General features: G+C 23.5%; 14 protein-coding genes across 14 annotated transcripts; 11 read left to right on the forward strand and 3 right to left on the reverse strand.

Moving 5' to 3' along the window:
* Nucleotides 1–131: 131 nt before the first annotated feature.
* Nucleotides 132–1,149, forward strand: DICPUDRAFT_79010 (uncharacterized protein; the record flags this gene model as incomplete). The annotated part of the gene is made up of 2 exons (XM_003288143.1): nucleotides 132–209; nucleotides 292–1,149. The coding sequence occupies 2 exons, from the start codon at nucleotides 132–134 to the stop codon at nucleotides 1,147–1,149; spliced, it is 936 nt and encodes a 311-aa protein (XP_003288191.1).
* Nucleotides 1,150–1,792: 643 nt separating this feature from the next.
* On the forward strand, nucleotides 1,793–2,360 carry DICPUDRAFT_33672 (uncharacterized protein; the record flags this gene model as incomplete). The annotated part of the gene is made up of 3 exons (XM_003288144.1): nucleotides 1,793–1,859; nucleotides 1,944–2,015; nucleotides 2,101–2,360. 3 exons carry the CDS (start codon nucleotides 1,793–1,795, stop codon nucleotides 2,358–2,360), a joined length of 399 nt encoding a protein of 132 aa, XP_003288192.1.
* A 410-nt stretch (nucleotides 2,361–2,770) lies between these two features.
* Nucleotides 2,771–3,682, reverse strand: DICPUDRAFT_152412 (uncharacterized protein; the record flags this gene model as incomplete). Its single annotated transcript, XM_003288160.1, has 2 exons — nucleotides 2,771–3,172; nucleotides 3,242–3,682. 2 exons carry the CDS (start codon nucleotides 3,680–3,682, stop codon nucleotides 2,771–2,773), a joined length of 843 nt encoding a protein of 280 aa, XP_003288208.1.
* Nucleotides 3,683–4,436: 754 nt separating this feature from the next.
* DICPUDRAFT_11107 (uncharacterized protein) lies at nucleotides 4,437–5,003 on the forward strand (the record flags this gene model as incomplete). The annotated part of the gene is made up of 2 exons (XM_003288145.1): nucleotides 4,437–4,529; nucleotides 4,614–5,003. Coding segments are annotated over 2 exons (483 nt in total), but the record flags the coding sequence as incomplete, so codon positions are not given.
* Nucleotides 5,004–5,624: 621 nt separating this feature from the next.
* On the forward strand, nucleotides 5,625–8,014 carry DICPUDRAFT_97948 (uncharacterized protein; the record flags this gene model as incomplete). Its single annotated transcript, XM_003288146.1, has 3 exons — nucleotides 5,625–5,657; nucleotides 5,792–7,539; nucleotides 7,610–8,014. The coding sequence occupies 3 exons, from the start codon at nucleotides 5,625–5,627 to the stop codon at nucleotides 7,944–7,946; spliced, it is 2,118 nt and encodes a 705-aa protein (XP_003288194.1). The 3' UTR covers nucleotides 7,947–8,014.
* Nucleotides 8,015–8,882: 868 nt separating this feature from the next.
* Nucleotides 8,883–10,397, forward strand: DICPUDRAFT_17674 (uncharacterized protein; the record flags this gene model as incomplete). The annotated part of the gene is made up of 2 exons (XM_003288147.1): nucleotides 8,883–10,002; nucleotides 10,069–10,397. Coding segments are annotated over 2 exons (1,449 nt in total), but the record flags the coding sequence as incomplete, so codon positions are not given.
* A 549-nt stretch (nucleotides 10,398–10,946) lies between these two features.
* On the forward strand, nucleotides 10,947–11,699 carry DICPUDRAFT_92054 (uncharacterized protein). Its single transcript, XM_003288148.1, has one exon. The coding sequence runs from the start codon at nucleotides 11,056–11,058 to the stop codon at nucleotides 11,494–11,496; it is 441 nt and encodes a 146-aa protein (XP_003288196.1). The 5' UTR covers nucleotides 10,947–11,055; the 3' UTR covers nucleotides 11,497–11,699.
* Nucleotides 11,700–12,921: 1,222 nt separating this feature from the next.
* On the forward strand, nucleotides 12,922–13,819 carry DICPUDRAFT_92055 (uncharacterized protein). Its single transcript, XM_003288149.1, has one exon. It carries the CDS (start codon nucleotides 12,974–12,976, stop codon nucleotides 13,700–13,702), a length of 729 nt encoding a protein of 242 aa, XP_003288197.1. The 5' UTR covers nucleotides 12,922–12,973; the 3' UTR covers nucleotides 13,703–13,819.
* Nucleotides 13,820–13,858: 39 nt separating this feature from the next.
* Nucleotides 13,859–16,262, reverse strand: ABCG20 (uncharacterized protein; the record flags this gene model as incomplete). The annotated part of the gene is made up of 5 exons (XM_003288161.1): nucleotides 13,859–14,932; nucleotides 15,014–15,547; nucleotides 15,607–15,665; nucleotides 15,757–16,051; nucleotides 16,113–16,262. The coding sequence occupies 5 exons, from the start codon at nucleotides 16,260–16,262 to the stop codon at nucleotides 13,859–13,861; spliced, it is 2,112 nt and encodes a 703-aa protein (XP_003288209.1).
* A 667-nt stretch (nucleotides 16,263–16,929) lies between these two features.
* DICPUDRAFT_97951 (uncharacterized protein) lies at nucleotides 16,930–17,411 on the forward strand (the record flags this gene model as incomplete). The annotated part of the gene is made up of 1 exon (XM_003288150.1): nucleotides 16,930–17,411. One exon carries the CDS (start codon nucleotides 16,930–16,932, stop codon nucleotides 17,371–17,373), a length of 444 nt encoding a protein of 147 aa, XP_003288198.1. The 3' UTR covers nucleotides 17,374–17,411.
* Nucleotides 17,412–17,676: 265 nt separating this feature from the next.
* DICPUDRAFT_15973 (uncharacterized protein) lies at nucleotides 17,677–19,659 on the forward strand (the record flags this gene model as incomplete). The annotated part of the gene is made up of 1 exon (XM_003288151.1): nucleotides 17,677–19,659. A coding segment is annotated over one exon (1,983 nt), but the record flags the coding sequence as incomplete, so codon positions are not given.
* A 691-nt stretch (nucleotides 19,660–20,350) lies between these two features.
* DICPUDRAFT_152421 (uncharacterized protein) lies at nucleotides 20,351–21,638 on the reverse strand (the record flags this gene model as incomplete). The annotated part of the gene is made up of 3 exons (XM_003288162.1): nucleotides 20,351–21,098; nucleotides 21,177–21,393; nucleotides 21,470–21,638. The coding sequence occupies 3 exons, from the start codon at nucleotides 21,636–21,638 to the stop codon at nucleotides 20,351–20,353; spliced, it is 1,134 nt and encodes a 377-aa protein (XP_003288210.1).
* A 1,522-nt stretch (nucleotides 21,639–23,160) lies between these two features.
* On the forward strand, nucleotides 23,161–24,430 carry DICPUDRAFT_33638 (uncharacterized protein; the record flags this gene model as incomplete). The annotated part of the gene is made up of 2 exons (XM_003288152.1): nucleotides 23,161–23,292; nucleotides 23,372–24,430. The coding sequence occupies 2 exons, from the start codon at nucleotides 23,161–23,163 to the stop codon at nucleotides 24,428–24,430; spliced, it is 1,191 nt and encodes a 396-aa protein (XP_003288200.1).
* A 1,190-nt stretch (nucleotides 24,431–25,620) lies between these two features.
* Nucleotides 25,621–26,031, forward strand: DICPUDRAFT_79023 (uncharacterized protein; the record flags this gene model as incomplete). The annotated part of the gene is made up of 1 exon (XM_003288153.1): nucleotides 25,621–26,031. One exon carries the CDS (start codon nucleotides 25,621–25,623, stop codon nucleotides 26,029–26,031), a length of 411 nt encoding a protein of 136 aa, XP_003288201.1.
* Between the last annotated feature and the right edge of the window lie 93 nt (nucleotides 26,032–26,124).

Here is a 26,124-nt window from a genome sequence, read left to right on the forward strand (position 1 = left end):
TAAAAAAAAAATTAAAAATAAAAAAAAAATTAAAAAAAAATAATAAAAAAAACAAAAAAATAATTTAAAAATTAAAAAAAATTTTGTTTAATTTTTTATTTTTTTATATTAATTGGTTAACTTCAATTTAAATGAATAAAATAAAAGCAATCACATTTGATGCAACTGGAACCTTATTTAAAGTTAGAGGTAGTGTTGGAAGTAACTATGTTTGTATTATTTATTATAATATTATTGTTATTATAATGGGGTTTTTAATACTAATATTTGTTTATTTGAAAAAAAAAAAAGGAAAAAATATTTACAAAATATGGAATTAAATTAAATTCAGAAAAATTAAATAAAAACTTTTTAAAAATATTTTCAAATTTGTCAAAAGAATATCCAAGTTATGGTTATGCAAAATTGAACAATGATGGTAAATTTTATTATGATAAAGATGGTAATGAAATATGTGGATTTAAATGGTGGCAGCATTTAATGAAATCATTAGTTGAAACCTCATCAACCAATCTATCAAAGAATCAAATTGAAAATATACCCAACGAGGCATATAAAGAGTTATATGATTGTTTTGGAACCAACAGAAACTCATCAAAGTTAATTACAAAAGCAAACGAACATGAATTTTGGGAGGTTTACGACGAAGTTATTCCAACATTAGACAAATTAAAAGAAAATGGTATTCATCTATCAGTCATTAGCAATTTTGACGAAAGGTTACACACCATTTTAAAGAGTCTAGATTTAATAAAGTACTTTAAACTAACTGATGACCAAATCAACAGGGTAGAGCAATTGTCAACATTAGAAAAGCAACATTATTTATTCCCAAATAAAAGATATGATTTTATTACCACATCCATTGAATCAGGTTACCAAAAGCCCAGTCCTCAAATATTCGATTTTTCCTATCAAAAACTGTTGGCTTCTCTCGACGATCCATCACTTAAAAAAGATGAAATTATGTATGTAGGTGACAGTGTTGGAAAAGATTGTGTTGGAAGTTTTCAATATGGTTTTGTTCCATGTCTTATAAATAGATCAAACGAAACCCCATCATTTGATAAATATGAAAAAGGAAAAGACTTACCTCTATCAGATTTAAAAATTATAAATAACTTATCTCAACTATTAAAAAAACCATAAATAATAAATAATAAATAATAATGTATATAAATAAGCACAAATAAACTCATATTTTTTTTTTTTTATAAACACGTATTATAAACCATTACAATAATTTAAAAAAAAAAAAAAAAACTCTGTTTTATCACACCCACCCACAAATTATTATATAAGTGTCAAACATAGATGAAAACACACACTATTTTTCCAAATAATTTTAAATTGAAATTTATTTTTTAATTTTTTTTAATAATTTAATTTATTGTTTTTTTTTTTTCACATACAATAATTTATTAAATATTTTTTAGCAGATTATTTAATTATTAATTTTTATATGTATATAAAAACTTTTTTATAGATCCAAATAAAAATATATAAAAATTATAATTAAAAAAAATTTCTCTTGAAAAATTAAATTTTTTAAATTTTTAAAAATATTTTTTTTTAAATTATTTTTATTTTTTTATTTATTTTTTTTTTAAAATTTTTTTAGTTTTTTAGTTTTTTTTTATTTTTTACTTTTTATTATTAAATTAAATTTTATTTATATATAAACACAGAATATAAAATATATTATATTTTAGTATAATAATAATAATAAAAACATTAACAATATAAATAAAATATAGTATTATAAATACAAATTAAAATATAGATTATAAAAATGAGTCATCATCACCATCATCACCATGCCTCTTTATTGGTTGCCTATATTCTTTGGTTCTTTTTAGGTACGTATTTTCTAGCAGGATAAAAAAAAAAAAAAAAAAAATTAAATTTATATTAATATTTTAATTTTTTTTACATTCTCATAGGTCTTCTTGGTATTCACAGATTCTACCTTGGTCGTACTATTTCAGGTATTGTTTACCTCTTTACTGGTGGTAGTATGTATTTAAAAAACACTATTAAAATCAATATTATAAAATAAAGACTTTCTAACCATTCCTATTTTTTTTTTTTTTTTTATAGTTTTCGGTATTGGCTGGTTAGTTGATATCTTTTTACTTCCAAGTCTTGTTCGTCATTATAATAATAAACACCACGATCATACAACTGTTATTGTTGCTCCAGCCCCAGTTGTATATCAAGCAGGTTCACAACACTATGCTCCATACCAACCACAACCATACTATGCTCAACAACCAATTTCACCACAACAACAACAATACTATCAACAACCATACCAACCACAACCATATCAACCACAACCACCATCATACCAACCATAAATTTAAATAATAATAATATAATAATATAGTTTAAAATTTTTTTTTATTACCCAAAATTAAATTACTGAGTTTTTTTTAATATATAAAAAAAGGAAAAAAAAAAAGAAACAAAAAAGAATTAAGAATTAAACAAGCTTATCTCAAACAATGTATAGATCAAAAATAAAATCAAGAAAAAATTAAATAAAATAATAAACTTTATTTTATATGTACAAAAAAAAATATATTTTTCCTCAATTTCGTAAAATTTTTTTAATTTTTATTTTGGGGGACGCATCCTGGTTTTTTTATTTTTGTGATTATAATAGAAAAAGGGTATAAACAAAAATATAAATATAAACACTATGATTTTTTTTATTTTACAATAGTAATATTTTTAATACAATTTATTGTGATTTTTTTTTTTTTTTTTAATAAATAAATAAATTACCAGAACATAAATTTCTGTTGATTTCTTGCTTAAATTGAGGGTCTACATCATTTGGGAAAATAAGATCGGTTATTTTTAAACTTGCAAAAGTGATTTCTGATAAATCTTTATTTAATACAATATGTAGTTTCCACTCTAATTGAAATTGCTTTTTTTCGCCTGCTGTTGGTAATGATTCTTCTCTTCTGATATGTGTAACAGTGACTGTATCTTTACCTTCAAACACTTCAATCCTCCAACCTAATTCACCTCTGACATCTTTGGTCATATTTGCTAATAAATAAGGAACACGAAGCTTTAATTCATAACAGCCAATATATATAATATTTTGGTGAATAAGTTTTAAAACTTTAACCACTTTACTTGTATCTTCGTTCATACACTGAAAATTAAAAGAAAGTTATATTAGTTTTTTATTCATAAAAATAGTTGGGGGTTTAATTTTACTTACACTGCTAAATAGTGTTGGAAGTGATAATTGATAATCTGATGGTGGCTCTGAGCTATTAAAAGTTTGTTTAATTTTATTTTGAGTTTCTTCATCATCAAACATTTCTGATAATGTAAAAATAACATTCTTTACTTGTTTCCAAATTTTTGAAGCTGGAGTTTCGTCTTGTAGTTCGATTTTATCTTCATCTAATTTACCTTCTGTTGTAATGTCTTCTGATAATCTCAATGATAATGCTTTGCTTTTTCTTTTTTTGCTTGGTTCGTCTATTGTTTTTGGTATCCCAGTATCATTATATTTTTCGATATGAATTCTGCCTGCTAGACGAGGTAAATCTTTGAAAACTGGTAATCTTGCCAATTTCCTTTTATATAATTGGTCAATCTGTTCTTCCAAAGCTACTTCAATAGATGGTTTTTGTAAAGTATATGGTTGTGACATTATTGTATTTTTATTTATTATATTTAAATATATATATTTTAATTAAAGGAAGTTTTATTTTTAAAAATATTTAATGAAAAATAAAAAAAATTTTTGGAATTTATAAAAAAAAAAAATCTTTTTTTTTTTTTTTTAAATTCATTGAATAAAAATCAAATAAAAATAAACACACTCATAAACCCAAAATAACTAAAATTAGTATTTATTGGTTTGAATAAAGCCATAAAAAAAGGGTTTTTATTAATTATTAAAGTTATTTTATTATTGGTTTATTTTAGGAAATTAAAAAATTAAGTTTGTTGTTATCCATTTTTTGGTAGATATAAATTTAATTCTTTTAATTATAAATGTATCAATTATTAAATTTAAAGGTGATGAGTATTTAAATTTCATTAATTAAATCATATATTATTTTCCAACATAAAAACTTAAATATTTAAAAAAAAATAAAATTAAAAAAAAATAAAAAAAAAATAAAAATTAAAAAAAAATATTTTAAAAAAAATTAAAAAATAATAGATTTTATTTATTATTTATAAAATAATAATAATAATTTATAGAATTACATAATATTTTTATTTCTTAATAAAATATAATAGGGTGTGCTTATAATAAAGTACATTCTTTAGTTTACCTATATAGTTTATTATATATTCTAAAATAACACACAAAAAAATAATATAATAATAATAATACACAATATAATATATATACATAAATAAAAGAAATGGGTATACTATTTTCACATTGTTCAGGAAATCGAGATGATGGTAAAATTAGTAAAACAGATAAAGCAGTTTTAAATTTAAAAATACAAAGAGATAAATTAAAAAATTATCAAACACAAGTAATATCGGTCATTAGGTTACTATAATTTATACAATATACAAATGAATGTTTATTAACAATGATGTTTTCTTTTTAAAATTAGTTAAATGTTATTATTCAAAGAGAGGTTACTATAGCAAAAGAATGTGCAAAACAAGGTAAAAAGAATCAAGCATTATTAGCATTAAAAAAAAAGAAATATCAAGAGAAATTGTTAGAGGATTCATTTGCAAATTTACAAAATATAGAGGAACTTATTTCAAATATAGAACAAGCTGAAATTCAAAATAGAATCTTTGAAAGCCTTAAACAAGGTAATGAGGCTCTTAAAGATATTCAAAAAGAAATGTCTCTCGAGGATGTTGAAAACTTAATGTCTGAAACAGAAGAGGCTATTCAATACCAAAATGATATTTCAGAAGCTTTAAGTGGTAAATTCAGCCAAGAAGAGGAGGATGCTCTTTTAGAAGAATTAGATCAAATGGAAAAACAAGTAAATATACATAACATTATATTTCTAGGTATTTGTTCTTTTATTAACATTTTTCATTTTATAAAATTAGTTAACAGAACCCCAATTTCCAAAAATACCAGAAGAAAAACCTAAAATTGAGGTACCAATTGAACATGCTATTGAAGAAGGTAAACAAAGTAAACATCTATGGTGATATTTTTAAAAACCCAATCTTATACTAATATTTATTTTTTTATTTAGAACAAAAAGAACAGAAAGAAAAGGAACAAAAGGTTGCTCAAATGGCAGTTTAGATATAAAATATTATTAATAATTACAGTTGTATAATAAATATTACGATTTTATATATTATTAAAAAAAGAAAAAATAAATTCATATAAACTAGCAAAGTTATTTTTATTTTTTTTTTTGCTCATATAATCAAATGTCTAAAATCATATTTACCCCAAATTGAATTTTTTCTTTTAAAATTTACAAAAAAGATATTTTATTTGGGAAATATGATTAAATTTATTTTTTTAATTTTTTTTTTTTTTTTTTTTAATTTTTAATACCAGTGTATCCGAAAAATCTATTTTTTTTTTTTTTTTTCAAATGTAATCATTTTTAATTCATCTTAGGAAAGACAACCATAGAAAAATGAAATATCTCATATTTTATTTATTTATTTTAGTAAGTTTGTTGTTTGTTTCAAAGGTTCGTATATTGTTTACTTTATTGTTTTTAATTATTTAATAAAATTGTTTTGTGGAATAAAAAAATTAATTTTTTTGAATTTTTTTAAATTTTTTTTTAAAAAAAAAAAGATATCATCACAACCAGCATGGTGGACAAATAGAGTTAAAACAGGTAATTTAATATCATCTAATGTCGAACCAGCAGCTTATTTGATGACCAGTGTTGGTAATGGTTATGCAGCTTATGTCATTGGTACCAACTCAATTTATATAGGTGGGGTTTTTAATGGTCCTGCATTCGCAGTTTCAAATCCATCACACAGGGCATCAATTCCAAATTTTCAAAATATTGTTTTAAATGGTTCAAGATTAGTGTATGCTGGTTTAGATATTCAAAATGGAACTTACACAAGAGAATATTCATTCAAGTCAAATGCAAATACAACTGCAACTCAAACTTTTTATGCACACCAAACCATTAGAAATCTATTAGTTCAAGAAATTACTGTTGATAATAGTGCTTCAAATAAATCTTTTACTTTAACACTCCATCTAAATTCCACTTTAAGTACACCAGATTTTAAAATTCAAAACACAACTACACACAGCTCTAGTTTTCAAACTTATGTTGCTACAATTCTAACACCAGAGTTACCAAATGGTTTTATGACATCAGTAGCAATTGCCACATCTGGTGTACCATCGCAAACTATCGTTCCAGCCAATACAGTTAAAACTTTTTATTTCATCACTTCATTATACACAAATATCGAGTCTAGTGATTATGTAGATTTATGCAGTCAAATGTATGTAAAGGGTGTAGGCTCTCAAGAGGATTTATTAGATATTCATAAAGATTCATGGGCTCAAGTTTGGGATTCAGGTATCGAGATTGGTGGCAATTTACCTCTTGCTCAAATAGTCAATACTTCACTTTACTATATTTTATCATCGGTTAGAGCTGACTGGCCATTCGGTTTATCTCCAGGTAGTTTGTCATCAAATGGTTATCATGGTCACGGATTTTGGGATACCGAAACTTGGATGTATCCAAATCTAATTGTTTTACAACCAGAAATTGCAAAAGGTGCTATCTTACAATACAGAGTAAATAATATGAAAGAAGCTCATCTCAAGGCCTTAACTTATAGACTTGTATATCCAAATGTAACCGGTTTAATGTATCCATGGGAGTCAGCATTTACTGGTGCTGAAGCATGTCCATTGGATGCTCCTACTGGTGTTCTTGAAGAGCATATCACTGCTGATATTTCTCTTGCTTTTAGACAATATTTCTATGCAACTGGTGATGTAGAATGGTTATCCCAAACTGGTTATCAAACAGTCAAAGGAATAGCAGAGTTTTGGGCTAGTAGAGTAGTTGCAAATCCAAATGGTACTTTTTCAATTAATACAATCATTCCACCTGATGAATATGCAGTTGGCGTAGATGATTCAGTTTATACCAATGTTGTAGTAAGCATGGCATTAAAATGGGCTATCGAAGCTGCATCTATTGTTGGCGATACAAGTGCTCCAGTTGAAGAATGGCAAAACATTGCTGATAACATGGTTGTTCTTTTTGACGAAGAATTACAATGGCATCCAGAATATGACGGTTACAGTGGTGAAACTATTAAACAAGCCGATGTCGTTCTTTTAGGTTATCCATTAATGTATAATATGTCTCAACAAGTACGTACAAACGATTTAATATATTATCAATCAAAAACTACATCAAAAGGCCCAGCTATGACCTATTCTATGCATACTGTTGGTTGGTTGGAGCTTGGTGATTTAGTAAATGCTCAAAAAGAATGGGCAAAAGCATATGCAAATGCTCAAAAACCATTTTTAGTTTGGACCGAAACTCCAACGTAAGTAATCCAAACTTTAATTTTATCATAATAAATTTTAAACCATATTAATAATAATTTTTATTTTTAGTGGTGGTACAACTAATTTTATTACAGGTGCAGGAGGTTTCCTTCAAGGTGTTATTAATGGTTTTGGAGGTCTTAGAATCCATCCAAATTATCTTACATTCTATCCTCAATTACCATATGGAGTTACATCACTTAAAATTAGATCACTAAATTACTATAGCTCAACTTTTGATATTGCTTGGAACTCAACTTTAATTTCAGTAAATATGGTATCTAATAATGGTCAATTCAGTTTTACATTATTTTCAGATGGTGTATTCGATAATGTTTCTTTAACAACCTCACCAATTAATTTACCAATAGGAAGTAAATTCCAAATCAACGCTATAAATAATTAAAATAATAAAATAAATATCTTTAAAAAATATAAAATAAAATAATAAAAAAAACTATTTTTAAAAATTTTAAAAATAAAAATAATAAAAGAAATCTCATAAACCTTTGTTTTTATATTTACTTATTGTTTTGTTAACTTTTTTTTTTTAGTTTGGTTAGATCTTGATTATTATTTTTTTGTATGGAACTGTATTCTAACGATTGTCCTATTTTATTAATAATCAAATTAAACTGTAATTTGTACTAAATATAAATAAAAATTATATATTAGTTTATAAGATATTATCTTTTATAAACACTTTTACAAACCCAATCAAGATAAAGAAGATTCAATAAATGAAGAAAATGTATGTGTGTTGTAATAAAAAATAATTTTTTTTTTTTATATTTTTTAATTTTTTTTATTTTTTTTTTTTATTAATTTTTTTATAAATTAATTAAATTTTTAAAAATATCCATTTTTTTTTTTTTTGTGTAATGGATAGAAACATTGTATCTTTTGTACTTGAAAATGAAAATGAAGTACCTTTTATCGATAGTTTTATAAACAACTTATTAATATTATCGATAAATCAGTTTTATATAGATTATTTACAACTAAAGAAATTAATGTAAAAATAAAAAAAATAAAAAAAATAGATATATTTAAACTAATAAATTATTTATTTTTTTTATATAGAAATAATAATAAAAACTATTTTACAATAGAGTCGAATATATGTGGTTTAAATAATATACAGTTTAAAAATTTAATTAAGGATTTTAAAAAATTAGAAGAATATTATTTAATAAATAGTTGTAATAACAATAATAGTAATAATGACAGTACTTGTAATAATAATTGTGAAATAATTAATAGTTTAAATCATTTAAAGTTTAATAATTTAAAAATACATTATAGCTTATATATTATAATTGAAAATAATAAAAAAAATATAAATGTTAATAACAGTGACAGAAATAATAAATCGATAATAGATTATAATAATAATCAAAATACAATATTGTTTTTTAAAATATGGAGAAACTCAGTTTTAAGAGAAGAAATTTTATCATCACTACGACTGTATAATATTCACTATAACAAAAAATTTAATTTCAAAAATATGAAAGATCTATCAAGATATAGGTTTAAAAATTTTATATCAAGTTTATCAATTTTAGACCATAATACAACTCTCGAAATCGAAAACAATGGTACCACAGAAATAGAGGAAAATGAAGATGATGAATATGATGAATACGAAATTTTTGAAGATGATGACACCTATTTTAATAACCACAATACTGGTGAAATTAATAAACTATTCAAATATAGTTTACCGTCAAACTTGGAAAAGCTATTAATAGAAAGTATAACAACAAGGATATGTAAACACTATAAAATCGAAAGAATGCTTCCTAGTTCATTAACCCATATCGAGTTTAACAATTTTAATAGAGTCATACCAGTGGGCGCTTTCCCCAAGGGTCTGAAAACTATAGTATTCGGTCCATTGTACAACCAACCTATACTACCTGGTTTACTTCCACCCAGTTTGACATTGATATCATTTGGATACAGTTTTCAACAAAACATTCAAAATAATACAATTCCTAAATCAGTGACCCATATGTATTTTAATTTAAACTATTCAGGTATAATATATCAAGTATTGGACCATTGTACAACATTAGAATATAAAGTAATGAAAGCAAGAGATCTTTTAGATATACCAAAATATTGCCAAACTTTAGAGTTTATAAACTTTAATGAGCATATTCATCCAAATGTAATTCCTCCAAGTGTCACAAAAATTAATTTTGGTAATAGATTTAATTTACCATTGGGACTAAACTCGTTGCCTCCAAACCTTAGATCACTTTCTTTCAATAAAAACTACTCTCAAAGAATACCTTTTCTTAGTAGCACCCTAACCGAATTAACAATGGGTGATTATCCTCCAATTTCCTGGCCCCTTTCAATTACAAAGCTAAAATTTGGTCAATTTTACAACTCAACAATGCATTTATTACCTAGAAGCCTAACCCATTTAGACATCTCGGAATTTTCAATTAGTACATCAACTATACCTATTGCCATTCTTCCCGAATCACTACCACCTTCTTTAAAGATATTAAAAGTTTATGATAACTATAATGTATCATTCCAACCATACTCTTTACCAAAAAATTTAACCTCATTAACTCTAGGTGATTATTACACTCAAGTCATACCAAAAAATGCATTGCCAGATACATTGTTAAGTCTAACACTTGGTTCAAATTTTAACCATTCATTTAATCCTCAATTCTTACCCGACAGTTTAACTTTCTTATCTCTTGGAAGCTCTTTTAATCAAGATTTATCATATGAAAATTCTCTACCAAAAAATTTAAAAATATTAGTATTGCAAGGTAAAGCTTCACCAATTTTAAAATATTCAACCCTACCAAAAAATTTACAACAAATTCAATGTTTTAATTCAAATATTAATTTTATAAATAATTTAGATTTAAATATTTCAAAATATTTATTAAAAATTATAAATAAATAAATAAAAAAAAATTAATATAATATAACAATCTTTTATTATTTATTAAGATAAGTTATCTTTATAATTTTTTTAGATGAGTTTTTAATTTACCAAAAGACTTTAATACTGACTGCGTGACCTATAAAAAAAAAAAAAAAAATCATAAAAAAAATTAAAAAAATCATTTCAAAAAAAAGATTACATACATGGACGTGGTTGATTTCTTTAAATTTTAACTTTTTTTTTTTTCCTCCAACAACAAACAAAATGCAACCTAAACAAAAATAAGCAAATTAATTTTTTTTTAATAATATTTGTAAAAAAAAAAGTAATTTTTTTTTTTTTATCTAGGTGGCTTAAATTAAAGTCTAAAAAACAAAATTTTGGAATGATATTTTTATTGTATATGTTGCAACAAACTTTAAATTTTGAAAAAGAAAAATTATTTTATTTAATTTAATTATTTTTATTTTTTTTTATTTTTTTGGTGAATTGTAAATAATTCGTATAAATAGAAATTTTTTTTTGTACAAGTCTATTAAACTTATCAAACAAATATATTAATAATCTAAACACACTACACAAAAAAAAAAAAATGAAATTTATTCAATCTTTAATTCTTTTAATTGTTGCTTTCTTTGCTCTCTCATCAGCTGCTTTCACTGGTTTCAACGTTACTGATACTACCCAAAAATGCGGTTTTAATGTCCCAGCCAATGGTTCATGTACATCAAATTCAAAATGTGGTGCCCAATCAAACACTGTTTACTCTTATTCAATTGCCCCAACTAAAAGTGCATCCAATGTAAATAACTACACTATCACCGGTTTCTCAGATGCTGCCTGTAAAGCTGTTGCCAATAATTTATTTGTTGGAAATTTCCTTTGTGATGCTAATAAACCAGTTTCAGTTAAAGTAAACACCAATACCGTTCAAGTCACTTGTGTCGAACAAAAACACGATAGTAGTTCAGCCTCTACCACTATTGCTAGTTTCGCAGTTGTATTAGCCGCCTTAATTGCTGCTTTACTCTAAATAAAAAAAAAAAAAAAAAAAAAATTTAAAATTAATATAAATTTTTATATATATTTATAAATTATACTATTTTTATTTTTTATCTAGAAAATAAATAAATAAATTAAAGACTATAATATTATTAAGCTATAATAAATAAAAAAAATAGAGTTATAATATTGTTTTATTATTTTATTATTTAATTATTCAATTATTTATTTGTTTTTATTTTATTTTTTATTTTTTTAATTTTAAGTTGACTTACCATCAATTTTTTATATAATATTAAAAATTCAACTTAAAAAATTGAGGTAGTTAACAAACACACGCTTAAAATTCATTCTTTATTTATTAAAAAATACTACGTATGCAATTCTATTAAAATCAATCAAGATTTAGATTGGAATGGCTATTGGAAATTTAACTTTAAATACAAACACCAATTAAAATAATATATTTAGAACCTGATAAATAATGAAAAGAAATTTTATTTGAATTTATTTTTTTTTTAATTTTTCTTAATTGTTTTTTAATTTATTCTATCAATTTCACTCATTTCTTCCTATTGTTTGTAACTCCTTTCAAAAAAATAGATACAAAAAGAGAATTATCATTGTGCTATTTTTAATTTTGGTGGTTGGGGTTAAAAAATTAAATATAAAAAAATTAAATTTAAAAAAAAAAAAAACATTAATTATATCAATTGCAATAATAAAAAAAATAAATTATATCAATTGCAATAATATAAAAATTTATATATCACATGACAACATCACTCCACTATAGTTACCACATTCTATCACCCTAGCTATCATTAATATTTCTCCACATTTAGTTCCCCCAAACACCCCTGTTTCCAAAAAAAAAAAAAAAATTAAATTTTTAAAAAAAAAAAAAAAAAATTAAATTATATGAATGATATGGGGTAAAAAGTAAAAATTTTTATTCAAGTATTAAATAACTTAATTCATAACCCCCACCCCCACAAGAATATATATTTTTCTTTTCTATCATTATCAAAATCATTTTCATTTTTATTTTTATTTATTTTCCCTCTTAAAATAAAAATAGAAAAGTGGCGATTGTTTTATTATTTTTTTGTACATATTCACACTTAATGGGGGTCTTATTTTTTAAATTATTTAAGTTTTTTGTTTATGTTTTTTAAAAAATGTGAGTGTTCAGTTTGTATTTTTATGTGTGTTAATTTTTTAATTTCAATTTTTACAATAATAGGTGTCTGTAAAACTTTTTGTAAAGATTTGAATAAAAAAATATATTGAAAATAATAGTGCATTTATAATGTAGTAGCTATATTATTTTGTAATTTAAATCATTTTTATTTAATTTTATTTAATTTTTAATTTTTTTTTTTAATTTTTTTTTTTTTTTTTTCCAAGGTATAAATAAATTTGTTCATTTTCATTATTTAAAAAAAATATTTAAATTATATACATTTATTTAAATATATTATAAAAAACTAATAAAAATTAATAAAATGAGAGTTTTAGTATTACTTGTTGCCTTAATATTCCTTTCAAGAGCCAATGCCGATTATTCTTCAGCTTTTATCTCTGGTACTGGATGTGATGCCGCTGGTGTAGAGGTAAAGTTTGATGGAACCTGTGTAGCAGGTTGTGGTGCCTATTTCAAAATTAATGCTGCCGGTACAGAATTCACAAGATTCACCCAACCCAATTGTGCTGATAGTCCAGCTCCAGGTCCACAAAGTCTTACATGTGTTACTGGAAATGGTCCAGTTTCACTTTCTGATGGTCTTACAGCTCAATGTATTGATACCGCTACACCAACCCCAACATTTACATACAATGGTTTCAATATTACAGGAGGAAGTGCTGCAAATGCATGTTCAGGAATTGTCTACTATGGTGTTGTCAACGGTCCATGTACTGCTGGTTGTGGACGTTATTTCAAAATCTCTAACCCATATCCAAAAGTAACCACAACAACTTACAATATCCAATGGTTCACTGATAGTGCTTGTGCAACCTCCGCTGGTGATAGATCCCAATTTACATGTAGTTCCAATGAAGTAACCGTAGGTGATTATAAGATCACTTGTAGCACCCAAGGTACCCCAGCCCCAACTTCAAATCCAACCGTCTCTCCAACTGTCACACCAACCGCCACAACCACTGGTAGTGCTTCATCAGTTATCTGCAATGTTGCCCTTTTATTAGTTGCATTATTATTTGCATTACTTTAAATTTTTATTAACATATAAAAATTTTATCTAATTACCAAATATAAATATAAATAAAAAAATAAATAAATAAAAAATTTAAGATTTTAAAAAAGAAAAATTATATAATTTTGCCATCATAAATTAAAATTTTAATAAATATTATTAAAATTAGGTTTATTAATTTCTTTTTTTAGATTTAAAAAAAGTAAAATTTTTATCTTTTTCGTTTAACACCATTGTAGAAAGTGTAAACAATGCTATGAACCAAGCTATAATAATTAATAATGAAACCCAAACTTCTTTATAAGTTAAAGATACACCTTTAATCATGATATCTCTTAAAGCAGATGCGGCCCAAGTGGCTGGAAGTATTTTTGGAAACCAAGCAAACCAACGTGGTATAGATTCGATAGGCCATAAAGTACCAGAGCAAATGAGGGTAGGGAAGTAAACACCCAAAGAAAGTTGAATGGCCTCGGTTTCTACAGTACTGACAGCACTAATAATTAAACCAAGACTCATTCCAACAAATGCCAATATTACTGTAATCAAGAAGACCAGCACAATATTTCCTTTGATTGGTATACTGAAACCATAGATAGCAATGAGTAGTAGTACTGTAATTTGAATTAAGAGAAGAGGTAAATGACCAAGGAAATGACCGAATACAATTGAGCCAGTTTTAACACCATAGCTAAATAGACGATCTAAACTACCATCTATTTTTTCCCGAACAAAACTAACTGATGTAATAGCTATTGAATGAGCAAAAGTAATTAGACCAACCATCCCAGGAGCCAAAAACCAAATAAACTTTGCAGAGAGATCCCCATACACAGCAGGTTCAATATGGATAGGATTTAAAGTGATGTTAAATTGTTCTGCCAATGATTCGAATGATAGTTCTAATTGCTGCTCTACCAATAATGTAATTTGATAGTTTGTATAATCCATATACAAACCAATTTGCCAATTTGGATCATCTCCTCCTGGGTTACTAAGCTTGTCGATCAGCGACATTGTAAAGTTGTTTGGAATATAAAGACACCCAAATGAATTACCATTTTTAATTTGCTCGATTGCATCGTTTGTATTATTATAATTATGGAAATTAAAAATACCACTGGCTTGTAAACTATTGACATAGAGTGAACCAATTGATCCAGTATCTAAATTTACTAACCCAAAATTTAAATTTTTTGGAGTACCACCGATTGCTAAAAAGTATAATACAATTTGAAGTGTTGGGGACTATTAGAAAAATAATAAAAATAAATTAATATTAAATATAAAATAGATGACTATATAACACAGAATTATATCAAAACTTACCAATAACTCAAAGCTTAAAACAACTTTATTTCTATAAATTTGAGTGAATTTTCTTTTACCAATTGCAAATGCTTGTTTTATATTTTTTAAAAAATTTGAAAAAAATCCATGGGAACCTGCACCACCATTGAAATTTTGAGAACCACTCGATGAAATACCTAATAATGGTGAGCTTTCTTTGATACTGTAGTTTGAATCTATAATAATATCTTCAATACAATCGTCATTGTTAATGATTTGCTGGGGAGTTTGATATTCACTTGATCGCAACAAATTGTTTTTTGTTCTAACTAAATTTAATGACTCGGTATCATCGGCTTTACATAGTTGTAAAAATACCTCTTCTAATGATCTACAATCATATTTATCGATTAAATGCTGTGGTGGTCCATTCTCTAAAATTTTTCCATTTCTTAATAAGAAAACTTTATCTGATTGTCTTGCCTCTTCTATATAATGGGTTGTAATAATGATGGTAACACCACTTTTTGCTAATTCATTCATGTGATCCCAAATTCCTTTTGATACCATAACCTTTGAAAAAAAATGTTAGCTTTTTTTATTTTATTTTATTAATAATAATCTTTACTTACATCAACACCAACAGTTGGTTCATCACAAATTAATAATTGAGGTGAATGTAAAAGTGCAGCTATAATTTCAGATATTTAAAAAAAAAAATTTTAAAAAAGGTAAGTATTTAGAAAATTTAATGGTTTCTTTTTTTTTTTTTATGAATTTACCCGCCAATGAAACTCTTCTTTTTTGACCACCACTTAAAGTACCAACAATTCTTGATACTGGTGGTAAATCTAATAACTTTACCAACTCATCTCTTCTTTTTAAATAGTCTTCATTTGACATTTTATGAATATTTGAAAAGAATTTCAATGTATTATCTATTGATAAATCTAAATATAATGCATTCTCTTGTGGTGCATATCCTATTAATCTACCATGGTCACAACCACTATCGAAAGGTTTTCTACCAAATAATAAAACTTCTCCTTCATCGGGAACTAATCTACCCAAAATTGTCTATATTTTTTATGATATTAGAATATATAAATATATAATAATAAAAAAATTTATAACATACCCTAAGTATAGTGGTTTTTCCCGAACCTGATGCCCCAATGAGAGAATTAATTGAACCTTTCTTTATTTCAAGATCCAAATTTTCAATCACTTTTGTTTTACCATACCCTCTTGTTACACCCTTGAGGCTAATAGCGATACTATCAGCCATTGACCTTTATTTATTTTTTTGATAAATGAAAATTTTAATAAAAAAAAAATTTATGTGTTAATGTATGAAAAAAAAAAAAAAAAAAAAAAAAATTTTATTTTTTTAATTATTTATTTTTTTTAATTTTTATTTATTAAGATTTTTTCATTTCATATTAATATCCGAATAAATCAAAAAGAAACATAATTTTAATTTAATATAAAACATCAGATTTTATAAATCAAACAATTAAAAAGCCAAAATAATATTTTTTAAATGAAAACTATAAAAAATAATAGTGTCTAATTCCTCAAATATTCAAGTAACAATTATTGGTTTCAATGACAATTACAATAAATGAAAAGGTGTGGGGATATGCAAATAAAATTTATTTTTTTTTATTTTTTTATTTTTATTTTTTTTCATTCATTATAATGACACACAAAACAAATTCAATAAACATAAGGGTGTTTTTTTATGGGCTATTATTTTAAACAATAACTATCCTCAGTTTGTAAATTGAAGCATTTCAAATATTAGAATTTTATTAAATAGTAGAAATAAAAATAATATTTTTTAATTATTAATTTTAATATTTTTTTTTTTTGGGTATAAATAAAGTAAATACTCTTTTTGTTTATTTTTTTTTTTTAATAATAAAAAATAAATATTTAAAGTTTATATAATAATGAAATTAAGTTTAATATTAATTGTTTTTTTAATTTCTAATTGCGTATATTCAGCATTGGCAGAAAACAATTGGTCCTATTTCCATGTTTTTGGTACTAATGGAGCCCAATGCGGCGTAGGTGGTGTCAATATAAATATTAACGAAGTTTGTAAAAAGACTTGTGGTGGTAATGTAATAATTGTAAAGCAAACACAACCATTAGTTGAAAATGGATACACATTTAATTTCTATTCAAACGACGATAATACTTGTGAAAGAACTCCAATTTCATCCGATGCATTTGTATGTAAAAAAGAAAACGAAGCTGTTGTAGTAAATTCCAATTTCAATGTAACTTGTTATATGGCCGGTACTCCTGCTCCAGGTAGTGCATCCACTATTTCTTTAAATATTGGTCTTTTAATGTCAATTCTATTCTCTTTACTATTTTTACTAAATTAATAACTTTTTAAATAAAAATAATTTTAAAGATTTTAAATAAATTAAATTAATTTAAAAAAAATTAAATTTTTTTCATTTTTTTATTTTTCATTTTTTTTTATAAATTTTTTATTTTATTATTTTTGAAGTTATAACTTTGCTTAGTCATTATATGATAAATCTACGACACGTGTCCTAAATAGCAAATTTATATAAACCAATAAAAAAATAAAAAAATAAAAACATTAAAATTATATTGTATAAATGAATAGAGATAATAATAACAATAATAATATTATAAATAAAAATAATAAAAATAAAATAAAATTATCAAATATAATAATTAAAAAAATATTACAATATTTTCTTATAGGAAAATATGACATAAACGAATATGAAGGATATAAACTTGGGCAACTATCAAATCAGTATTCTATGAAGTATAAAGATAATAATATAGATAAAGTTATAAGACTATCTTTGGTATGCAAATTATGGGCAAAGAATATAATACCTTCTTTAGACTATCCCTTTTATCATATCATTGGTCACGAAACATTAATACCGCCTATAATTAGATTTGGTATAAGTAAGGAACTAATGGAATTCAATAATCAAATCGAATTGGAAAAACTTTCAATTATAGTTTCGGATATTTATCACAAAAATATTATTGCAAAAGCCGAATCAGACTCACTATCTTTGTTATGGAGGTCACCTCCCAACACTCGTGGGTATGCGCCGCTTTGTTATCATTTAGGATTTCTCTCTTATGGGTTTGACGACTATTTTAGACTGGTAATCAATAAGATTAATGAAACTTCTTATTTTTTTTCAAATCTGCAACATGTAACAATTAAAATTGATAACCAAGACGAAATGGCTGCATTAAGAAAACTCCTTTTTCAAGTGGCAACAATAAAAAGTTTAAATATTACATTTTATAGTAGAAATTCAAATACAATTGGGCTAGTTAAAACCGAAGGTCTATGCAAATCAATTGAATCTCATCCATCAATTACAAGACTATCACTATCAGACTATAGATTCCGCCTACCGTTTGAATGCAAAAACAAATTTAAAGAAATTAATTTCAGAGATATAATAGTACTTGACCCAACAGTATCACAATCCCAAACACCTCCGCTAGATGGTAACACTGGCTCCCCAACTATTCATCCTCAATCAACTAATGTGTTTGCAGATAACTTTGATGATCCCATGATAAATAGAAAACCAATAGAAGCTTTATCAAAACTAATCGAAAATAATTTAGAATCATTAAAAAGAATTACAATTAGAAATTTTAGTTTTGAAAAAGACAGTGATAACTCAAACCATACTTTAGAAGTTGAAAATATATTTAAAATTTTATCAAATAGTCAAATATTAGAATATTTAGATCTTAGGGTTAATGAAGTTCCATATCAGCTAATTAGAAACCTATTACAGCAATGTAAATCTTTAAAAGTATTACATATCAAATCAAATTTTGACAATAATTTTAATTATAATAATAACAATAATAATAGCAATAACAATATAACAATAACCAATAATGATGAAGATGATGAAATAGAAGTTGTAAATTTAAATCAAAAAGATAATAGTAACCTAATTGAATATTCATTTATTTCTTCAAAAGGAACAAGACCAATATTACCAATTTCAACAACAATTAAATATCTAAATGCTCCAAATTTAACCAAACCAATAATACAATCACCAATAATATTAAATAATTTACTTAGTATAGTTCATGATGGTTCACAAACAAAAGATTTCAATTATTTAATTTATTTAATAGATAATACCACATCATTAGAAAAATTAGTTATAAAATCAATAAAACCAACACCAAAAAATCAAATTTGTGATATAAATAATTGGTCAAAACTATTTGATTCAATTTCAAAGAACACCACATTAAATACAATCCATCTACTTGAATGCCTGACCCTATCGCAAGAACAAGTGGACCAATTTATAGAATCACAACATCCAACCATTACCAACATCAAACTACACAACACCAGCTTTACAACATCAAAACTTTTAATAAACCACACTTTTAAATTTGTGAACATTGCTATCGATGTATCTGACCTTACCAATATTTTAATTAAAAACAGCACCATTAAACAACTAAAAATCACCTTAACTGACTATAAAATATCATCCTCAACATTAGAAATATTAGCAAAAGCATTAAAAATATCAAAAGTACCCTGTATCCAATTAAATAGGTCTTTTATTTTTAGATCACCACTGTTACTACCATACTTTAAGAAATTTTCATACCCAATTGTATAAAAGTTTAAATAAAATAAATAAATTGTAAATAAAACTTTAAATAAATATTTATTTTTAATCCAATTGTTTTATATTATTATTATTATTAATCGTTATGAATTTTCATCTATGTGGTGATTCCATTAAAGGATTGCAGCGGTTATTTTGTGAGCTTTTAATTTAAATACAACATGTTTCAACAGATATTAATAAATTAGAATTATATAATAAAAATATATGGTGCAACCACTATCATTGTTACTATTTATAAAATATTTTTTTAAATTTTTATTTATTATTATTATTATTTACAAGTAAAAAAATGGCAATAAAAATGATTGTCAAGTCTTTAGTTTAAAGGGAAAAAAGAAATAAGAAATAAGAAGAAAAAGAAAAAAGAAAGAGGGTAGTTATTTATGCAAACTTAAAATAAATTATTCTTTATTTATATTGTTTATTAATCCGTATTTATATATTTAAATCTAGAAAAGAAATAGAAAAAAGAAAAAGAAATAAAGTTAGTTAAATTATAAGTAGATAGAATATGATTATATTATTAATATAATTAAAAAAACAATAGGTTTTATATAATAAATAAATAAATAAAATATATAATTTTAAAATAGTATTTATTATTAAAAAATAATAAATAAAATTTAATCGATTTTGTTTTTTTTTTTTTGTTTTTTTAAAGTTAAAATAATTTTTACAATTTTGAATATTGATGACCTTCTGTATTTGCACTTGTATTATTACCTTCTAATTGTGGACTTGACTTTTCAACAATTTGATTGTGGTTATCTGGTTTTTGAAGTTGTTGTTGTTCCTTTTGATTTGGTGCATTTGTTTGTGGTTCAAAAGATGAAATATCTTGATCCTTTTCTAAAAACTCTAAAATGTTTGATGAGAAAGCATCAATGTTTTCCATGTGGAAATGATGACTACCCTTGACTATAACCTGTGATAAATTTTTAATATGCTTCATTCTTGTTTCCATAACTTGGGTCCAGTTACGATTGATAAGCATTTGTTGTTTGGTTACATCTGCCCAACATACCAAGACTGGGCATTTAATTTCATCCAACATAAGCAATACCTCGGCTTCTCTCATGATGAAAATGGATGGACCAACTAGACGTGGATCATGACGAAGTTTATACATTTGCTCACCATCATTTGAAATTACGGATTCAATGGATCTCTCTAAAAGACGATTAGCTGCGTTATCTGCAATCCATGGATTATTTGATTTTAACTTATCAAAGATATCCTGTTTATTTGAATAAAGATTTGGTTTTCTTTGGTTAATTGATGAACGAGTTTGCATTGCAAATTGAATTGCTTTAACTTGATCAACTTCTTTTGAAAGTATACCTATAAAATCTAAACATATAATTCTCTCAACTAAATGTGACATGGTTGCTGCTAAAATAGATGCAATACCTGCTCCCATACTAAAAATAATCTATGTTAATATTTATAATTATAATTGTATTTAACCCATTATTATTATTATTAATCTTTTAATTTACCTATGACCCATAATGGTAAAAGTTTTCCATTGAAGTGCTTCAGCAACATCTAAAACTTGAGTAATATAATCAGTATAGTATAAATTACACCATGATGGTTTATGTGGTGATAAACCATGACCAATAAAATCAATACAAATAATTCTATAACCTTGATCTGCCATTACTGGTGCTAAAAAGTCAAAAGTATTTGCATTATCTAACCAACCATGTAATGCTAAAAAATAATAACAATGAACAATTAATTAATTAAATGATGATAACGATGATGATTAATAATTATTAAAACTTACCCAAAATCTTTTTATTTGAATCTTTTGGGCCCCATGCTTTACCTGCAATATTAATACCTGTACCTATTCTAATTGAGACTTCCTCACCTTTTGAAAAATTATTATTTGTAAAACTAGTTGGTTTTGTTTTTAACTCTTGTTGTGACTGTTTTTGTTCATTCTCTGACATCTTTGTAATATTGTGTTATTAAAATTTTTTGTAAAAAAAAAATTTGAAAATAGATTTAAATTAAATTAAAAAAATTTTAAATTGAAAAATAAAAAAAAAAATTACAAAAAAAAAAAAAAAAGTAAAAAGAGATAATGAACTAGGGTTTATCTATTTTAATGAATGAAATGAATGAAAAAAAACTAATTATTTTGGTTTAATTTATTAATTAATAAATTATAAAAAAAATATAAAAATTTAAAAAAAATTAAAAAATTCATTCGGTTATTAAATCCCAAAATTGGGAAATTATAGGACCATTATATATTTTTTTTTTTTGTCTTTAATTTAAACATCATTTAAAAGTATAAATGGCCAAACTAACTTATTACGATTTGATAATGATATAAAAAAAATCTAATATTTGATAATTATAAAAAAAAAATAGTTGAAGAGAAAAAAAAATATTTAAAAATAATAACAATTTAAAAATAATAACAATTTAAAAAAAAAAATAAATAAAAAAAATAAAAAAAATAAAAAAAAAAAACAAAAATATTAAAATCATTTTGAAAACTATGCGCAATTTTCTTTACAGTTAAAACTGATTTTATTTATTTTATTTTATTTTCTTTTCATTTCCTTTCTTTTTTTTTTTTTTAGATATTATTATTATTACCGAGTTTAAAATAATTTTATTATTTTTATTATATTTATATATTTATATATATTTATTAATATATCATTAACACAATAGTTGGAGTTTGCAATTTAAATAATAGGTATGATTATTTAGGGCTTTTTTTTTTAAAATTAGATTTATTTTGTGGTGCATTGGTTAATCAATAAAAAATCAATAAAAAAAATACCAAGCTGAAAATAATTACCCCTTATCACATCAATTTGTAATATATTTAAATAGAAAAAAAGAAAAAAAGAAAATAATTGTAGATTTTGAATATTAATATAATATTGCCTAATTAATAAAAATTAAAACATGTAGAATCTATGGGGATTGTTGTTGTGTGTATGTGTTTTTATATGTTAATATGTGTTATTTCTTAATGTATATATGTATAAAAATGTTGTTATTCAATATATATGAATGTATTAATTTACTTATATATATAATGGTGGGGGTTTAGTGTGTGTTGTTTTTTTCGAATAATTTTTAGAAAAAGGGGTAAAACACACCCAAATATATTTTTTTTTTTTATTATTTTTTTATTTATTTTAAAATATCATTTTTTTTAAAAAAAATATTTATATTCGTTTAAAAAATAACAATATATTTATTTTATAAATATAATTTACTAATATTTCATCACTTTTTCACTATAGAAAATATTTACACATTAAAATAATATAATAACTTTAAAAAGAAACGAAAACAAAATAATTTAAATATTAGATGAAACTCGACAGCAAAAATAAATAACAATTTGATTATAATAATAATACTCATTTTATTTATAAAATAGATATATATAATATTTTTAATATAAATATAAACATAAATAAAATATAATAATACAATAATAAAATGATTTCAATTTTATTACCAATCATTTTTTTTGTAGCACATTATGCAATGTCTATTGTATTTGGTTTATATAAAATATTTTTAACAATAATAAAATATAAAAATATAATATATTCCGCATTATTTAATAAAGTAAGTTTTTTTTTAAAATACAATTTATTTAAATAGATAAATAAAAATATAGTTTATTAATGTATAAAATTTTATAAAGATACCAATTGAAGATAGAAAAAAAGTTGTAATTATTGGTGGTGGATTTTCAGGTAGTATTGTAGCACAGAAATTAGAGAATGATTATCAAGTAACATTAATTGATACAAAAGATTTCTTTGAGTTTACACCAAGTATTCTTAGAACTATTGTCGAACCAACTCATGTCAGAAGAATTCAGGTATTACATTCACATTATTTAAAGCATACAAATGTTGTTCAAAAAGAAGTGTTAGGAGTTCAAAGAAATGAAGTAGTATTGGATGATCGTACAGTAGAGTTTGACTATTTAGTAATTAATTCAGGTTCAAGTTATAATTCACCATTTAAGGAATCTAGCGTAGTTTCATCAGCACGTGCAAATACATTACGTGAGAACTACTATCACATTAGAAAATTAAAAAAGATATTAATTATTGGTGGCGGTATTGTAGGTGTAGAGTTAGCAGCAGAAATAGTCGATCATTTTAGAGGCAAAGAAGTCACTATCGTTCATTCTCAATCACGTCTTATGAATCGATTCCCAAAGAAAGCTATTCGTTATACCGAAGAATTTTTACAATCTCGTGGTGTACGTTTAATCTATAACGAGCGTGTTATGGAGCATCGTGGTAATGTTTTTATCACTGACCAAGGAAGTGAAATTGAAGCCGATCAAGCTTTTCTCTGTACAGGTATCATCCCAAATTCAGGTTTCATAAAGAATAGTTACCCAGATGCCATCTCTGAATTTGGTTATATTAAAGCAAACGATCAACTTCAAATGTCTGGTTTGACCTACTATCGTAATATTTTTGTATCTGGTGATGTTTTACATGTTCGTGAAGAAAAATTAGCACAAACTGCCGAATGTACTGCTAGTATCGTTGTAAATAATATAAATGCTATCGAACATAGAGCTGAAAATAAAATGCAATCCTATAAACCTTTCTCTAAACCTGTATTAATCAGTCTTGGAAAATATTCTGCAATTTTTGTTTATAAAGATTGGGCACTTACTGGTTTTATTCCTGCAATTTTAAAAATAGCTGTTGAATTTAAAACAATGGTTAGATATTAAAATCCAATAATAAATAATTAATAATTAATAATAAAAAAATAAAAAATAATAATAATTATAATACTTTAATTACAATAATAAAACATATATTTTTTTTAATATATTTATTTGTTTATTTAATTATATTTTCAATTAAATAAATAAATATTTTATTTATATACTATATCTTTAATAAAATTATTTAATTATTTTTTAAATATTAATATTTTAATTTAAAAAAATCATTGAACTTTTAAAAATAGTTTGATTGTCTTGTGTGAATGTTAAATAAATGGGAACAAAAAAAAAAAAAAAAAAAAAAAAAACTAAACAAAATAAAATAAAATAAAACAAAAAAAAATAAAATAATAATGTTTTTTTATAAAAATAAAATAAATTAAAAAAAGGTATCCTACTGTATTGGTTTTATGCAGTTAACTTCTATCCAAAAAAAAATACAATGTTTCACAATCTAAAAGAAAAAAAAAAAAAACAACAATAGGGAAAAAACAAACATAAAATTATATATTATATTAGTTATATTTATTTAAAATCATCATTTTATTTTATTTACTAATAGAAAATCATAAGTTAATATTTTTTTTTAATATCTGATCTATAAAAAAAAAAAATAAAAAAAAAGAAAAAGAATATTCAATTTAAATATATATTTAAATTATAACAACAATTTAAAGTATACTTATAAATTTATAATCCACATTACCCACAACTTACTACTTTACATAAAAATATACAATTTAGTTAAAACAACAACTTTGATTAAACAAAAAAAGAAATTACATTTTAATTGATAAAAAAATTTTTTTTAAAAGATATTTATAATAATTTTTATTAAATTTATTTTTTATTTTATTTTATATATATTAATTTATAATTTAAATTTAATTATAAAGAAATAAAATAATAATTTGGTTTTATTTTTATTTATATTTGTATTTAAAAAAAAAAAACAATAGATAATATTAGTATTTTTTAAATAAAAATTTCAATTTTATAAATTTTTTATATTTTTTATTTTATTTAATTTATTAAAGTTATTTTAAAAAATACATTAACTAATATTTTTATTATAATAAATAATACATCATCATTCTTCATCATAATCACTATAATCACCATCATCATAATCAATATCATTTAATTTTAAAATTTTTTCAATTAGTTTTTTTTTTATCAAAGATTTATAAAAGATGAAAATAAATTTAAAATTAATAATCTTTATAGTTTTAATAGTTTTATTTAATAGTTGTATTATAAAAGGGGATATTTTAGAAACAGATGAAATAGATGGTTTACATGATGAATGCTACAATGTAAAATGTCCAAATCCAGTTTTAAAAAATCATTGTATTTGGGGTCATCGTCCATTAGGTCGTTATTTAGATCATCAAAGTACAAAAGGAAAGGGTTATAAAGCAACATTATGTTGTCCAATATGTTTAATTGAAAATGAAACATTCTGCAATCATAGTAGCAAAGGAGAAAGTGATCCAAACCTAAAATATCTATCAGGTATAGTTTATATATGTCCACAGGGTAATACTGACTGTAATTTAAAAACAAATCAATGTGAAGTTATCCCTGAATATATGCATGCCTAAAGAAAAAAAAATATCAATTGAAAAAAAAAAAACAAATCAAAGTTACATACAAGTCCAAGACCAATTGTATTATTATTTATTAACCCAACAACA

The sequence above is a fragment of the Dictyostelium purpureum genome (genome assembly GCF_000190715.1).
Source record: "Dictyostelium purpureum unplaced genomic scaffold DICPUscaffold_125, whole genome shotgun sequence".
Taxonomy (NCBI): domain Eukaryota; phylum Evosea; class Eumycetozoa; order Dictyosteliales; family Dictyosteliaceae; genus Dictyostelium; species Dictyostelium purpureum.

Bases quoted from the DNA above. Each gene is read 5' to 3' on its own strand.
- DICPUDRAFT_92054 (XM_003288148.1), top strand. From the start codon at position 11,056: ATGAAATTTATTCAATCTTTAATTCTTTTAATTGTTGCTTTCTTTGCT.
- DICPUDRAFT_92055 (XM_003288149.1), top strand. From the start codon at position 12,974: ATGAGAGTTTTAGTATTACTTGTTGCCTTAATATTCCTTTCAAGAGCC.